Source organism: Echeneis naucrates, chromosome 6 (assembly GCF_900963305.1).
Source record: "Echeneis naucrates chromosome 6, fEcheNa1.1, whole genome shotgun sequence".
NCBI classification, from domain to species: domain Eukaryota; kingdom Metazoa; phylum Chordata; class Actinopteri; order Carangiformes; family Echeneidae; genus Echeneis; species Echeneis naucrates.
In genome coordinates, this window is record NC_042516.1 from 22,071,252 (window position 1) to 22,087,242 (window position 15,991).

General features: G+C 44.6%; 1 protein-coding gene across 1 annotated transcript in view; it reads right to left on the reverse strand.

The window, feature by feature from the left end:
* The window catches only part of thsd7ab (thrombospondin, type I, domain containing 7Ab), a 116,735-nt gene that overhangs the window by 35,911 nt on the left and 64,833 nt on the right, over positions 1–15,991 (reverse strand). The window contains exons 11-14 of the mRNA XM_029503836.1: positions 15,300–15,546; positions 3,187–3,302; positions 1,139–1,274; positions 754–857 (exon numbers count right to left, since the gene is read on the reverse strand). Coding sequence (XP_029359696.1) covers positions 754–857; positions 1,139–1,274; positions 3,187–3,302; positions 15,300–15,546 — 603 coding nt within the window. The remainder of the gene's footprint in view (positions 1–753; positions 858–1,138; positions 1,275–3,186; positions 3,303–15,299; positions 15,547–15,991) is intronic.

The following is a 15,991-nucleotide window of genomic DNA, read 5'->3' on the forward strand; positions in this document are numbered from 1 at the left end:
CATTGAGCTGTACCTTGAAGCGTTTTCACAATAAGACTGATTATTCTGTGCATTAACATAAGTTAGCAAAGAAGAAACTGAAATATAAGCTCTGAAAATGGCCTCCTATAGGAGCGGGAACGTAATGAAACTGATCATTCTGCGTGACCTCCTGAAATTGGATTTTTCTGAAAGCCTCCCAGGACGACATGGCACATCCATCCTCTATAAAGGCAAGAGGAAATATGCTTTTAAAGTGGGAGAGCCAGAAGTCCTTAAAAGCACTTGTCACTTATGCGTGGAGCCCATATGAACAAGAGGTTGAGCCGCTGTACGCTATAGGCGAGGTGCAGCTTCCCCTAAATTTCAACAAGACACATTCGATTAAAATTGCATGACAAGAGCCCGAGGTAAGAAAAAAAAGAAAAGAAAGGCAGCAGTGAGACAACCCCAACTGTCAAACGAGTCTCAAGAGGCACTGCGCTGAGATTGTGAACACATTTCCATTTCGCACCAATGAGGATTACAAAAAAATGAAATGACTAAATAAAAACAACCAACCAAAAAAAAAAAAAAGAAAGAAAGAAAGAAAAATGTTTTTACAGGCGTCAGCCTGAGTCCATGTTGGGTCTCGAAAGGGGAGAAATTGATGTGCGCTCTGAGTAAATTGGCCTTTCCTCTGAACCTCGGCACATCCACCTGCTGCCTGGATGAGGAATTGATTCGCAGAAGACAAAGAGCGAAAACGGGAGAGGGAGAGATTGCTTTCTTTACCTCTTGTCTGAAGTCCTTGACCGCAGGTCTCCTGAGCACCGGGACTGTCCTGTCTGAGAAACCACGGGACCAGCTGGCACTTTCTCCATTTGTGGGATTTCCACCTGGAATAAATCATTACAGAACGAAGCAGCCCCCCGTTTTTTTTTTCCTCTCTTTTCTCTTTCTCTTTTTTTATTTTATTCAGTTGCAGAAAAGTTCCACAGTTATTCAGTTTACGACCTGGACACGATCCCAGCTTCAACCTGAGCTATAAACATGTTGATACAAAATCACTTTTAGTGCTGATTATTTTACAGTCAACGTTCGAAACCTGCTTCACTTTCAACTTTATGTCCTCCTTCAACCAAATGACCACGATGAGAGGAACCCCTGATGGTTTTACCTGAAGCCTGGACAGACGCTGGGCACCTCACAGTCCCTCTCCTCCTCCAGCAGCTCCGGACAGTCCTGTCCTCCGTTGGACGGCAGCTGGATGATAAGGCGCTTCCTTGATTGCTTTCTCTTCACGGCGTTTCCAGCTGCACAGACAGACGATTCTTGAATTAGAATGAGAAACGTCTGCACCAGAGAGAGTGATGAGAAAAATGTCAAAATGATAAGCCGGGCTGCTCTGTTAATAGTCCTTGAAGAATGGGCTTGGAGAGCGCTGTTGCCGAATCTAATTGACAGCTATCGTAGACAACACGCTCGTGTGATTACTTGGGATATCAAGCCGGCAGTGATGATGTAGAAAAGTCCCATTGAGCTCGGAATTGACTCAGATTAAATTTATGGTATTTACATGCGTGAAGAAGCCCCGGAGTAGTTCATTAAGATGAAAGGAGCCTCTGGGTGCTCATGAACCCGGCTTTAAACCTTTGTGTGTGGGTGGTGTGTAATTCTCCGCACAAGGTGAAGATATCAACGGCATCACATTAAAACACACCGCCGATGGTGCGGCACGCTCTGCGTCGGGAGATTTATGCTGGCGTGTCACATCAAGGGGTCATAAAAATATGGACAATAATGATTTGCAGTCGTAAATCAATATAATGGATTCACCACAGCTCGGCCGACGGACGCCTGACAAAGGTGACCTCCTCTCAGCTGTGTTTTCCTTTTTTGCCAACAACGATGACAACGCCACGCACTTGCTGACACTTGTAACCGCGGGTGAGTCGGCTCACCGGCGCACGAAAGGAGGTCAGCCCAAAGATTGTCTTACACACCAACCTGTCAAACTAATTATGTGTAACAAGATGTGAGGGCATGTGTGTGTGTGTGTGGGGGGGGGGATAATTAGCCTGGCTCTGTTGTTCTTATACACTATTAAATTACACTAAAGCCTGAACCTTCTGTGTCTATTCTGGAATTGAGTCACAGCAGCAAATGTTTATTATCATCACACAGTTTGTGTTGTAATATGCTGAAGATATTTTCCAGATTTTTTTTTTCTATTTATAGTAAAGTGACCTTCAGCCCTTCCTCATTTTTTCTTTGTCTACATTTTGTTTCCTTCTTGCTACATCGAAGCAACAAAAAAAAACAAAATAAATTCCTTGTTGAAAGAAGCTGAAAGTTGAAAAACTAACTTGGCAACACAGCAGATTTGGATTCTGACTGTAGTTCAGTGCTGATGTGAAAATACGATATCGAAACACTGAAATCATTAGAGTCCCGAGCTAACAATTCATCCATTCATCCATTCATCCATCTTCTACTGGAGCCAATCCCAGCTCACTCTGGGTGAGGGCGGGGTCACCGTGGACAGGCCGCCAACACTAGACCGCTAACCCTAACCCTAACCCACACAGGCAGGGGGAGAACATGGAGACTCCACACAGAAAGGCCCCGGGCCGGGGACCGAACCCGCGACCTTCTTGTTGTGGGGCAACAGTATAACAATACCGCCTTCCAAACAGTTACATAAAGCTGTTCGAGATGATTGTTGAAGAGGGTTAACCCTAACCCTAACCCTAACCCTAGATTTGTGTATTAAACCCCAGTGGAGAGTAAAAGTATGTTTCTAAAAACAACAGAAGAAACAGCCTGGACTGCTTCTCCTCTCTGTAGCTGCCTCCGTCTCATCTGCAGCAGTAATTTGTTTCACCCTCTCTCTCACACTTCCACAGTGGCAGCTGTCTTTTTACACTTCGGGCCAGATTTGGGGGCCCCTTCTCTGTGTTTCTGAGCTGTTACCCCACCTGATGTCATCTGGTAGGCGACTACTGCCCATTTCAAGTTGTTTGCTGTTGGGGCATTCAACCGACCAGAGGAGATCTGTATCTGACGTTTTAAAAAAGCTTTTCATGTGTGGGTTAGGTTTTCAGTTCTGCTTTGATTTGTTTGGATGTTTTAGATTTGACTCATATAAACAACTTGAATGAAACGTCTAAAAGGAAAATTCTTTTCTGATCTGAATGAGGCTGTGTCACTCCATGTGGACTGTACCTGCGTCGCAGGTGACGGGACACGGCGTCCAGTCGCTGAACGGGGTCACGATGCAGTCCTTCTTGCAGGGCAGCTGACACGGTCGCACGGTGTTGGGCCGAGGGCCGTCCGGACACCTGGGCAACAAAAAGCAGCAGCAGCAGCAGAGTCACACCACAGAGCTGTACATTCACAACAGAGAAAAAAAAATCTAATTATCTGGACACACAACAGATCCAAGTCACTAGATGCTTAACAACAGCCCTGGATGCACCTCGGCTGCTCTTTGGCCTCAGAACTGTTGAATTTCATTTCTGCTCATTTTCGAGCGGAGGCAGAGAAAGCCGGTAAATCCGCTTCGCATACCTAAATGAAATCCTAAATGTGTCTTCTGGGCATGTTTCTATTGAGCAGTCACAGGAGCAATTTAACAAGAGAAGAAAAAAAGAAATGCTTAGCATGCGACTGCAAGATGAAAATGCAGTCAGAAGAATAAGCACAATGCGTTTCTGTGAGCCACCACACGTTTCGCCTGTCAAGGACGTTTTATTAACTGATAACATCAATGCCTTTGGCTGAGATGCAAGAAAAAAAGCACCTTTTCATGGAGAAAGACTGTTGAATAAATAGTATATTTTTATGGGCCAAGTGTGGCCAGTGCCACATAAAACAGGAACCCTCTCTCAGACCAAAGCGAACCTGAGCTGAGCATCTTTTAAGAAATTGGGTCGCTTGCATTTTTCAGTGTTTTACTGTTGAGTTGGCTGCTGAAAGTGTGTTGGTTTTACAGTATTTCCTTCTGTTAGGATGCCTGGCAACTGAAGGTCAACGGATTCTTCAGATTATTTGTACACCTCACCAGATTCGAGCAAAATATAGACTCTGTGGCTCTTCGCGTAGTGGCGGCTCCGCTGACATTTAAAATGTTGACTGCTTGAAATATAACGGATGCATTCGAGCTTCAATAAAAACCTCTGTTGAGGTTTGGCACACCAGCCGCCTGGTTATTGCTTGAATACAGAATGTAATTATTCCAGCCACAATCTGGGGCAATAAAAACTGTGAAAAACCTTCGTAATCAGGCGCGGTTTATGACTGATGAATGCCATCTGGCTGACAGCAGATACAAACAATAGGTGTCCATATTTCCCTGCAGAGCACTGCAGGCACTACAGGCGATGTTTAGCAGTTCTGTATGAGGATGCTTTACATTAATTACTCTGCTGAGAGACGAGCAGACCGGCATCAGGACACAACCGCTTTTGTTTTAACTCCGTGGCGTCAGATAGCGTCAGATAATCCTTTTGATGGCAGAGAAAACAGGATCAAGCTGAGGTTTTTCTGAACGAGCGTTATGGTTAATCTTTATTCATTTAAGCACCTCAGGTCCCCCGCGTGTGCTGCTGGACCGGAAGATAAATAGGTCGAGATAGACCTGATGGAAGACAAGTGTTGTAATCTGATCTCTGCGGCGCTGCGTCCCCGGTCTCGCAGCTGGATGTTGCCGCTCTGTTTCCTCATCTACGGCTGACAGGATGATCATCTGGGTCAAGTTTAATATTGCCTGGAATGAATGCTCTCCTCTGGGCGTTCCACACTCGTTAGCATGGTGTTATCGGAGAAGTGATGGGGAGCCTCACAGGCAAGATGCAATAATGTAACAGTGACACAAGGAGAGATTTATTTTTAATACTAATATACGGAGCTAAATCCCTCTCAAGCGGAACAAATCCTCTGGTGTCTTCATACAAGTGAATGGACCCCAGGAAGGAAAAAAATAAAAAAATAAAAAATGCAGCAGGAGGAGGATTTATTTATGTTTTCTGCATCCAGCTGATGCTCACATCCGTAGAGAAGTGAATGAACAGATGTCTTGCTCAAGGATCCTTCAACAAGATGCGAGGTTGTTGAAAAAAGCGACCTGAGAAACGCGAATCAATTTGTACAGAAACAGCTTTTAATTCTGGAGTCTGTTGGGATCAGCAGACTCTTTTTTCCAAGGAGAGACCTGGCGTGAAGACGGAAATAAACAAAAAGAAATGTGTGATGAAAGCGTATAGACAAAGACGAACTTTATCAAACAGACGGGAGGATGAGGCAGCTCTTCAATTTTAAAAACGAAAAATTGTCAGGAATTCTTCTTCTTTCCAGTTTTCAAAAAGAAACCAGTTATTGCAACCTTAAACTGTCACCAAAAAAAGGGAATTATCAGAATACTGAGCGAGTTTTACTGGCAGAAAAACGAATCAAGCTAATTTCTTCTGTTTCTTTTTCGAATTGTCATTTCAGCTTTTTGGATTTTAAATACAGCCGGACTTTTTACCAAAGTCTGATTTCTTATTTGCTGGTTCTGGACTGAAAATTTGAGTCAGACACTCAAATCTCCATCTGTGTCTTCGGGAATCAAATGGTAATAAACGCTGCAGCTCCAGAGGGGATTAAACTTCTGACCTTGTTATGCTTTCTGTGGTAAACAATGGTAAATGATGAGGAAGAGCTACAACCTCATGAGAAGTCTTGAAAGGACATGAGCAGCAAAACTACTTTCCCGTTTTAATTAAAACACTGAGGTTTCAAACTCCAGCTGCTCTGCTGCCTTTGAAGCAGACAGAACAACCTTTGAATACCAAACCTAAACCTGAAGGAGCCGGAGATCTGTTCCACCATTTCAGCGGCTTCACACCCCCACTGACAAAAGCTAATGTTCTCCCAAGCAGCAGCATCGATTGTTGTTTCAAACGCCCCAAACAGCCTCCGTTTAGGTTTCTGCTGATGAGGTGGAACAGAATAACATCTCTCAGAGGTGAGGCACGGGACAACAAGTGAGCAACAGCCAACGCTGATTTTATATTTACCTGACATGACAACAATCTTTTCATGAACTTTAACATTTTCGTTTTTCCAAAAAGCATCCCAACCCCCATCTCTCTCTCTCTGGATTTTCTGGTGCTACAGTTTTCTCTCACAACTCAAAAACTTTATTGTTCATCCATCCGTGAAACAGCAGCTTGTCCTTACAGAGTCCCTGGAGGACAATTACAATTACAACACAAAACTCAAGTTGGAGGCAAATTGTGAAACTCTGTACAAGAAGGGAGGTCGGAGACCGTGATGGCTTTCTTCTATTGTGGTTTTGGTTAGATTGACTTTGTGTTTGTCTCTGGCGTCATGCTTTGGACACATGCCTTTAAAGAGCAGGAAAAAAAAAAACAATTGTGTTCCTCCGTCTACTCCTGATAGAGCGTAACGCTTCTGAGCAGAGGAACTTCAGTCCCAGCAGCCATCACTCATGTAAATAAGTTTCAACACTCATCCAGTGTTTAATTATCACTGGTGCGTTGTCTGTGCTGCGTTCGATTTGTGTGTGTGAGAGGGATGGCTCTTTTCGCTGCAAGGTGGAAATAAAATGACACAACCGAACCTGCTTCAGCCCAGAAAAGTCCCGAGCTTCAGCGATTTTCAGCCAACACGGGCTGCCTCCCTCTCAGGCTCCATTCTGATTCTAATAGTGGGAACAGAATTGGGTGATTTTCTCCTCATTTCCTGTCACCGTCTCACTGAGAGCAGCAGCCAATCGTATCCTCCCCTTTGTAACCAACCGGTGAGTTTTAACTGCTCTGCACAGAGGACGAGTCGACTCATAGCAGGTTTCAGAGACGCTCCTCTTTTAGTCTAATTACATTGTAGTCCCACTAATGATGGGTATTATCCAGATTTCAATGATTAAAATCCAATTAAATCCCAGTTTTCAGGGAGAGAAAGAGGCAATGTTTGCTGGCAGGAGCACAACACCAGCCCGAACACTTCCAGCACAATGCTTGGCTGAAAGAGCGTCCACGGGGGTGTGAAAGCTCGCTCTAATGCTGCATTGTCATTTATGCATTCTGCTTTTTTGTGTATTTTCTTTTTCAAGTTGCTGTTTCTGCTGCTGTATTTTTTGTTTGTATTATTTAAAGCTGTCAGTCCCCCCCCCTCACCCCCCGTCACATTGTTTTTATTGTTGGTTTGAAGAAAAGAACATTTATTTGCACGGAAGCACGGCGTTCTTTATCCTACCACCATTTGTGTGTTTATCACTGTTGAATGTGTCCCCCCCCCCAAACACACACACACAAATGGTGTGTGTATGACTGAGTCACTGGTTCCAGTCAGTGTCACAATCTCATAATGATCTTTAAATGTCATGTATTGTAAAGACGCTTGCAGCTCTTCCCAAAGCGCGACATTAAGACGAGCAGCCCGGCTAATACTGGTGTCTTCCTCGCTGCTATTAGTGGATCTCGGTAATCTGCTCAACGGAATGCTGTTTTGTTTTTTCCCAGAAAAACAACAATCAGGCAGATGGTTGAGCAGAATGAAGAGAAGAAATTCAAAGCAAAGAACTGTCAGTAGTTTTAAGAGAGCGTGCGCACGAGAACAGAAACGAACGGTCTGGTGGGAAAAGATAAGGCCTAATTAATTTCATTATTAAAATTACAGACTACAAAACAAGAACATCATTTGTCTAATTTAGCATAAAGCAGCTGCAGTTCTTCAAGGACCCGTTCGGTGGTGTCTTTGGCCTCCGTCTCAGGCCCCTCAGCTGTCGTGTCTATCATCGCCAAAGACAAGGAGCAAACATGGCCTCCATTAGAGAACACGGAGGGGAGATGATTGACTGGGCTTAATACAGCTCCTGCCGAACAGCATCAGCATGAATCATTCAGTTTCCTTTCTCACAGATTCCGTAGCATCAATGTGATTATACAAACACACACTTGGTGCCGTTCAGCACGCAGACTGTCAGAATCAATAAGCAGGCGTTGTTGTTTTTCCCTCACACCACAGCAAGTTCCTCGATATGATGATAGCAGCCTGACCCCGAGGCGCTGACGTATTTCTCTTTGTTTCTATTGCGCTTCGACAGTCCGTGTTAATGCGTGCGCGTGTGTGTGAGTGTGACATGCACTCTGTGAGGTTCACTGCCTGAGGCTGCCAGAGGAAGACAGCTCAGATCCATCTGTGAACGAGACGGGGCACATCTGCATAGGAAGGGTGGAGGCGGCCATGTTTGTTTGTTCTGTCGGGGTCCCATGGGTGCTCTGATCAAGAATACCTGCCGGTTAGATTGTGCCAGATGAAGACATGCAGGACAGGGGAAAAAAAAAACAAACAAACAAAAAAACTAGTGTGAAGCGGGGATGGGAGATACTGCCTCCGGGAGCAACAGATGGTCAGGAGACCGGAGAGGCTTCAGCCGTCATTCTTTAAATTCGTTAAGGTGTGTCGAGTCCACTGGGTCAATACGAGCTATCAAACACGTTCATGAAAGAAAGACCACAACCTTCACACGTCTACAGACGGCTGCCAAACTGAAAGAAAAGCCAGAATAAATGAGTTGGAGGGACGTAATGAATTCCGATGCCTTCATAGCGGGCGGTGAGGATCAGTGGATGGTGTGATGACGATGATAAATGATGTGCTGCGGCCTACCGGAGCTCAGCCCGGCTTGACACCCATGGGAATCTTTGAAGACGGCGCTCTCGGCTGCCATCGTCAGCACGCCGAACGGGGGAATATCCTTTGAAGGAGGACACAGCTTTATGTGACTTATTAAACTTTCTCGGCGAATCTGCTGATTATTCTCTTGGAACTTGGCTCCTTAAAAAATGCCTCTCAGGCTGCTTGTTCTGTCCATCCAACAGGCGCCCCCCCCCCCCCCCAAAAAAAAAAAAAAAACCCATTCAGCTCATTACCAAAGGGGAGAAGGAAGCCTCACAAGTGAAATCATAACAGAGGCCGAGTCATTTTTATATGCCAATCAACAAGTGGGATAATTGCCTCAGCTGTTTTTTTTGGATTACACTCATTAATAGTTGACGCTTGACCAGGAAAGGCATCACATCAGACGTACCAACACTCCACATCAAGAAAATATGAACTATTAACTACCCAACAGTGAACGCTTCACTCAATCTCCAATGTGACTTGTTTTACACTCATGTTTCCTAATTTCTTCAGATAAATCTTTCAAATCCACAAATCCTTGTTGGGTCTGAGCTGCGTTTCCTCCAAATAGGCATGAAAGTGAATTCTGAGTAACCGTCCGTTCATTAAAACCTGATTTGGTTCTTTGTCTTTTGTACGAACATTGTTTGGATGATGTGTCCTCAGTCTCTTCCAATTTACCTACAAAGACATCAGAAAAACGGAAGCAATCCAAAAATAATCCACTTTGTTGGTGCTAACACGGGCTGTCCACTTTGAGGTGATGAATTTACCGATGCTCAGATGCTGTAACGATGAATTGAAGCTGATGCCACTGTCTGATCCTGATCCTGTGTTTAAATTCAACTTGTTTCTGCTCTAGATTCCACCCCCCAAAAAAAAGTTATTTTCAAAAGATTTCTCATCTTGTTCAAACAGTAGAGGCAGAGCTGCGCCCCGTTAGCCCATAAATACCGGACTCTTCCCGGGACAACACCAACATTCAATACAAAACAAGGGCCAAATTTTCCTTTTATTCACACATTCATTTGCTCATCGAAAAGGCTCAGATGTGAAGACGAAGACAGAAAACCTATAAAGTTGGAACTGCTTTGTTGTGTGTTGTGGTTTTCAGAGATATATGAAAGATATTTTGGAAGTAAAATGTGACAACAAATGTGTGTGTTAGTCTACTTAAACATCCCTGCTGGTTACTGTCAACTCTTCATCTTTAACAATGCAGCTTGTCAGTTTTTGGACCATTTCCCTTCACGTACATGTGAGTTATGAACACGATTTGGCATCTTTTGATGCTTTTTTTTAAATAAAAGGTTACTCATCAAAGTGCTGAATGTGAGGTGTAAACGAAGTGAGCATCAGCTCCATCCAGATGGTTTTTAACACAGCTGAGTCTGGGACATTTGCCATTGCGGTCTGTCAAATTTACAGGGTGAGACCAAATCAAACACACTTCAGAGACGTTTTACAAAACTACATAACTGCTACAAACTGTGCTATCGAACTAACAACTCCCACAAATGAAATAAAACTTGTTTCACCTCAGCAGTGTTTTTGACGTCCTCACTGGCTTCAGCGGCTTCATTTAAGACTGTTCAGATTCTCAACCAGGTCATGGCCATCCAGGAAATTTTGGATTTGGGGCGAGTGGACTTAATCAGTTCTGACAGAAGGGGAGACCAATGTAACTTCTGCAGAGTCGTAATGAAAGAAGCAGATAGCACTTGGTTCTTTTGTAACAATGGTAGCTGGGAGTCACCTGAGGCCAAGCATGAACGGTTGTTAAATCTCCTGGAGAGAGACGAAAGGGCAGCGTGACTGTTCTCCTGATACCGGCTTTATTACAAAGACAGTCTTGTTAAACTGGATACCAATAAAATATATTTTCAATCCACCCAGTCCTTCATTACTGTTGACTTTTGATTCACTGCAGTCTGTGTTCAGTGCATGTGGCCCTTATATTTTCTAAAAATGTTCCTGTCAACATATGAAACGTGTTCTGGTTTTGGTGCTCCTCCAGCTCCTTTAACGGTCTCATGTTGCTTTGAAAACATGCTTATCAAAGTGCTGATTGTCTGCTATAAAAGAGTTCTAACAAACGCAGCTAATTGGCAATCAACCTAATAGGACCCATCTTGGTGGCCACGTTTGTCCTTGTGAATTGAAGTGTCAAAGTCATTGAAGGGGTGAGGGGATTTTTTGTGTGTGTGTGTGTGTGTGTGTGAGAGAGAGCTCTGGGCAACAACCACAACACTTTTATGTGTTCACCGCTACAATAAAAGAGCTATGTTCTACACCCAGAGACCTTTTTTCCTGTTGTGCTGGCTCACAGCCAGTTACTGGGCCCCTGCCAATGACTGCGGCCTGATGAAAATCCACCTCCACCTCAAGACTCAGAGAACAAATATCTTTGAAGGGGTTGCAGCTGTCAGAGTGCCTCCAAAAGGATATAATAGCAGACAGTGAGGTGAAGCCGAGGTTGAGTAGTGGCAGAATAAGAGCAGCGTCTTCAGCAGCCCGGACAGTACCACTGGTCCATGAATGGAGGTGAGAAGGCTTCTGAGTCTTTGAGACATTTATGTTTGACAGACTCAGAATCTGCCAGTCTCTGTTTTTGCCTCAAGGCGGACAGAAACTGAGGCGCTCAAGACAGATGAGCTTTTTTTTTCTGTGCCCAAAACAGTGAAACGCACAACCTTCCTTTGTCTGTTAACGTCCACGCCTACCTGGTGTGGTTGAAGATAAGGTCGTCGAGGACAAGGTGACCTGGACGGGAGAGCTCTATTAGCATCAATGGGCTCTTTAGCGAGAGACGACTCCGAACGCTTCACCAGCCTTTCTAATCTATGCAGCGATGAGAGAAAGGACGCCACATGGCTGGCCCTCCTGACAGAGCCACCAGATAAACTGCTCGCCAGCTTGGACCACAGCCACCACTCTGCGCGCCGCAGATTCACCTGGCAGGAGTTTATTCAGCCATCCCCGTCCGGCTCCACACACAGACTGAGAAAGCCTTTTGTCCCCCGGCCTGTACAATTTAAGCTGGCTGACTGGCGAACCAGTTGGACCATTCTACAGAACAATTTAAATATGCTTCCAGTGCATTCCAGTGTTCCAGTTGTGTAAATGCAGGCGTCTCATCCTTAAATCACCGTAAAGACTTTCATTCAGCAAACTGTTGTGAAAGTTAAAAATCCAAGGGACAGTTCTCTATTCTGGCTGAACTGCTGAAGCAACATGCCCAAATTGCTCGATGCAACACATTTTCTTCTCTCTAAGTCCAGACAGGACAACCTGAGGACACTGCTAACTTTTCATATTTATTTATATATTTGTGTGTCTGTGTGGGAGAAAAAAAAAACCCTCAGGAAGGATTAAACCTGGTAATGTCAAGAGGTTGTGTTGATACACTGACTTCTGAATGTCTTCCAGTGTGTCCTTGCCTCTTCAAAAGGTAGCACACTTCTTCTTCTCCTAAAAATATTCATCAAAATGAAAATACTTGGCACAGCTCTTCTCTAGCACACCGTGTTTTATTCCCCAAAATAAAGCGAAGGTGCTCTGAGGCTCACACTGGTTGGCGACGGCTGCAGATGGCCCCCTGCACTGTGAATGCTAACGTTAGCATTTAACATACTCACAATGTTTTTTTTTGTCTGTTGTTATTTGATACGACGAGTGTAAACAGACAGGTGATGGGAATGACACGAAGGAAAGGATCCAGTTGGCTGGGACTCAAACGGAGAGGGGGTTTGTGCTTATATGCGCCCTGACCGCTCTGCTATCAGGTCGCCCCCACCATCCAGATTTTTGATCTGACACAGTTTTTCCACCGGATGCCCGACGGCGACACAAGCTGGGTTTGTGGGATTGAAGTGAAAACTGAAAAAGTCAGCAGCAGACGACCTGCCAGCCCGTCTGCTGTTATCTGGTTATAAAGAACAAATTGAGATTTTTAATTGAATAAATGCAACACGACACAAGTGTCTGTATTCATTTTTAGGGCAATCCATCCAAAAGCTATTGAGACATTTCGCTCCAAACGTCAAACTGCTGGTGGCGATAAAGGAAGGGTCACAGGATGAACTGTCTGATTTCGATGACCCAACAGTATTTGCTTTCCTATTCGATGTGGTCAGCATGGAGATATTTCACCTTCACCTGCCTTCTGCACAAGATAAAAAACCGTCAGAAGGATTCATCCTCTGGGAATCATGAATATCTGGACAGAGACCAATTGCAACGGTGCAATCAAAACAAATCTGATGTTTCTGATGAACAGCTGGGACGACAGTCTGCAGTTTTCACTTTAAATAAGTGGTTTGGAAAGTGGGGATTTGTTTACACGCGCTCTGATAGCCTGACTATTTGTGCCGTTTGGTCTAACAGACTGTTTTGATTTGCGTTACCACAGCAGCGTCACACTGATTCATCCATTGCAAGCAAAAATAAAAATAACAACAACAACAACAACAACAGCAGCAGCAGCACAAAACCCGGCCAAATAACAGCAACATGAGATACACAGAGGTAAATGCACATCACCGGAGTGGCCATAAACACATTCATGACCCGTGTGTTCTGATACCTTTCAGTCAAAACCAGCATGAACTTCTTCACCAGCTTGAGCTTGAGCGGTTTTGGAGATGCTCTGACCTGGGAGAGTTTCTCACGCCTTTAAATTTGACCGTCTTTCCTGTTTCCAATACATAAACTTTGGGAGTAAAATATTCACTGGCTGCCTAATGTACCTCAGAGTCACATCTAAAACTAAAAGTTAAAAGAGCTTTTGCAGTTGTGGCTCCAAAACAATGGACCCAGTTGCCATTTGAGATCAAATGTCCTCCCACTAGCTGTATTTTTAAATCTGTGCTTTTATTCACTGGCCTTTTTAAGCTTTTGAACATTTCACTTCGTTAAATATCTATATTTGGTCTTTCCTCCTGATATTTTCTTGTAATAGTTGTTTCCTGATAATATTTAATTCTATAAATCTATAGTATGTACGCACGTTAATTGCTCTTTGGATTTAAATGCGCTCTAGAAATAAAGTTGACTTTAAATAAACTAGACACGCTGTGAGTCTTCAGAGAGCAGCCATGTTTCGGTTTCATCTCTGTGCTGCACGACTTAGAGAGATCTGAACCATCACGCGGCATCTGTGATTCTTCAGAAAACGAACATCTCTCCACGTTACATGTAGTTATATATCAGAAAAAACAAAAGATAATAGAGGCAAATCGACTGAAACCTCTTCTCCCCCCCCCCCCCCCCCTCATTACTCGAGCCGCCTGAGCTTTTCTCCGGCCCACTGAGCTCGTGTTTGCCTCTGCTCTGTTTAAAAAGTATAATAAGAGCCACGCTGGACTTCGACCTTTATTCTGCAACCCAGTAAGTGCAGCTGCTGTGGCTGGGTCAGCCGATGAAGCAGCCACCACTGAACTGGACATTAATCTTCATTTCATCCCGCAGTGTTCTCTGTGAATCACGCTCCCCTTGTACACAACGCACTCCGAACTCTTTAAATAATTTATGTTCCCATGCTCTCCTCACTGATAACTGGGCCTGGAAGGGGGGGGGCTGATGCCAGTGACTAAACAGGCACACATCACCAAAGGAGAACATACACGGCCTTATTTTTCAGGAATCTGTCTACTCTGGCTGTCGTTTGTACAGAACATGACACGAGCAGACCTGCTCCTTTATCTCGTGTTGTGGAGTTAATCAGTCAAGCATAAGTGACACCAGATGAGAGCTGAACTTTGCAGCGGATGTCAAAGCAAGCCTGACAGTGGGTTTCCAATCCGCCTCATGCAGTGAGGTCTTCAGAGCTCTCCGCAAACATCTTGTCTCTCAACTGCGTTAAAGTATCAATCCCATTTAATTACTGTCATTATCATCAATGAGAAATTACCAGAGCCCAAAATGGCAGGGTTAATTAGGCTTACAGGGACGGAGAGATTACTTATCTGTGGTCGCCTGCATGGGGGAGATATGAACTGGGAGGTAACTTCACGTAGAGTCTGCTCAGCTTGTTCCTTTTCCTCCGACTAGCTTTAGTCTCCTGCTGTAAGTTTGCCTCTCATCTGTCTCTCACTTCTTGACTCTTCCTTTAGTCTCGCTCTCAATGTCAGAAACACACCTCTCCACGTACCATTCAGTCTCACCATGAGCAGCTTACTGCTGATGTTGTTCCAGATAGACAAACAAGCAAAAATACTTCTGTGAACTGCTTTGAAATGTTTTCAGATGTCTGTTTGACCTGGCATCGTGAGAAGGCCTTCTTAAATTCAAATTTTTCTGTGTTCATCCTTAAAAAAATGATTCACTAATGAAAAATCTGCTAAAGCTCATTCTGTCTCCTCTTCATTGAATCTCACCTCAACATTCGACAGATTACTTTCTCCCATTTCTGATGAAAGTGTCTAAATTGCTAAAATCGGCAGTTTTGGAAATCTCTCTGAAATTAAAGCGTGCCTGCCTTTGGATCTCGATGACACATGATCGGGAAGTAGTGCTCAAAGAGAGCGGATTTTCCATCTAAAAAGGTGAGCAATTTGAACAATTCACTGCTGCGGGGAAAACGCTAACTGCACACAAATCTATGGCAGCGACACGGCTGTTCGAAAGTGAGATCGAAATCAGCTCACTTCTTAGGCGGCACCTGTCCCACGTTGACCCGCACGCAGATCACTTTGCGGGTCTGCATTCCCATGGAGCAGGGGCCCGGACCGTTGGCGCCGGTGCGGACGCTGGTGGAGGTGTTGAGCGAGGAGGTGGAGGGGTCTTCGGTGCAGGGGCCCCACGGCCCCGTCTGCCAGTGGTACACCGTGCAGGCGTGCTCGTTGCAGTTGCGGACCTCCTGGAGGGCGCTGCTGTTCGGGCAGAGGGCGCCACCTGAGAACCAGACGACCACAGGATGAGTTTTTCTCATGCAGAAACCAAAACCAAAACATTCATCAGTACTTCATCACGACTGGCCAGAAGAGTGGTGGAGACCAAAACCGGTGCAAACAGGAAGGTTTAGTGAACAAAACCTGATTTACACCGACGTCGGGTTTATTTAACCTTGTGAGGAGATAAAAAGTTAGTTTGCTTCGAGCTGTCTTCTTTCTCGAGTCCAGTCTGGAGTTATGCTGTCTGGAGCTACCTGCTGCTCAGACTTGGGGCTTAAGCACATTTTTCCCTCCAGTAAGGAGCTCTGTTAAATCCAGCACCACCTGTCTGACAATAGCTGTTAACCTATTTCTCTCCCTGAAACTCTCCGGATCAGTGAAACTTACTGAATATAACCTGCACTCCCACACATGAGAGCACCTTTATAGTGAGAGTTTCCTGGAGT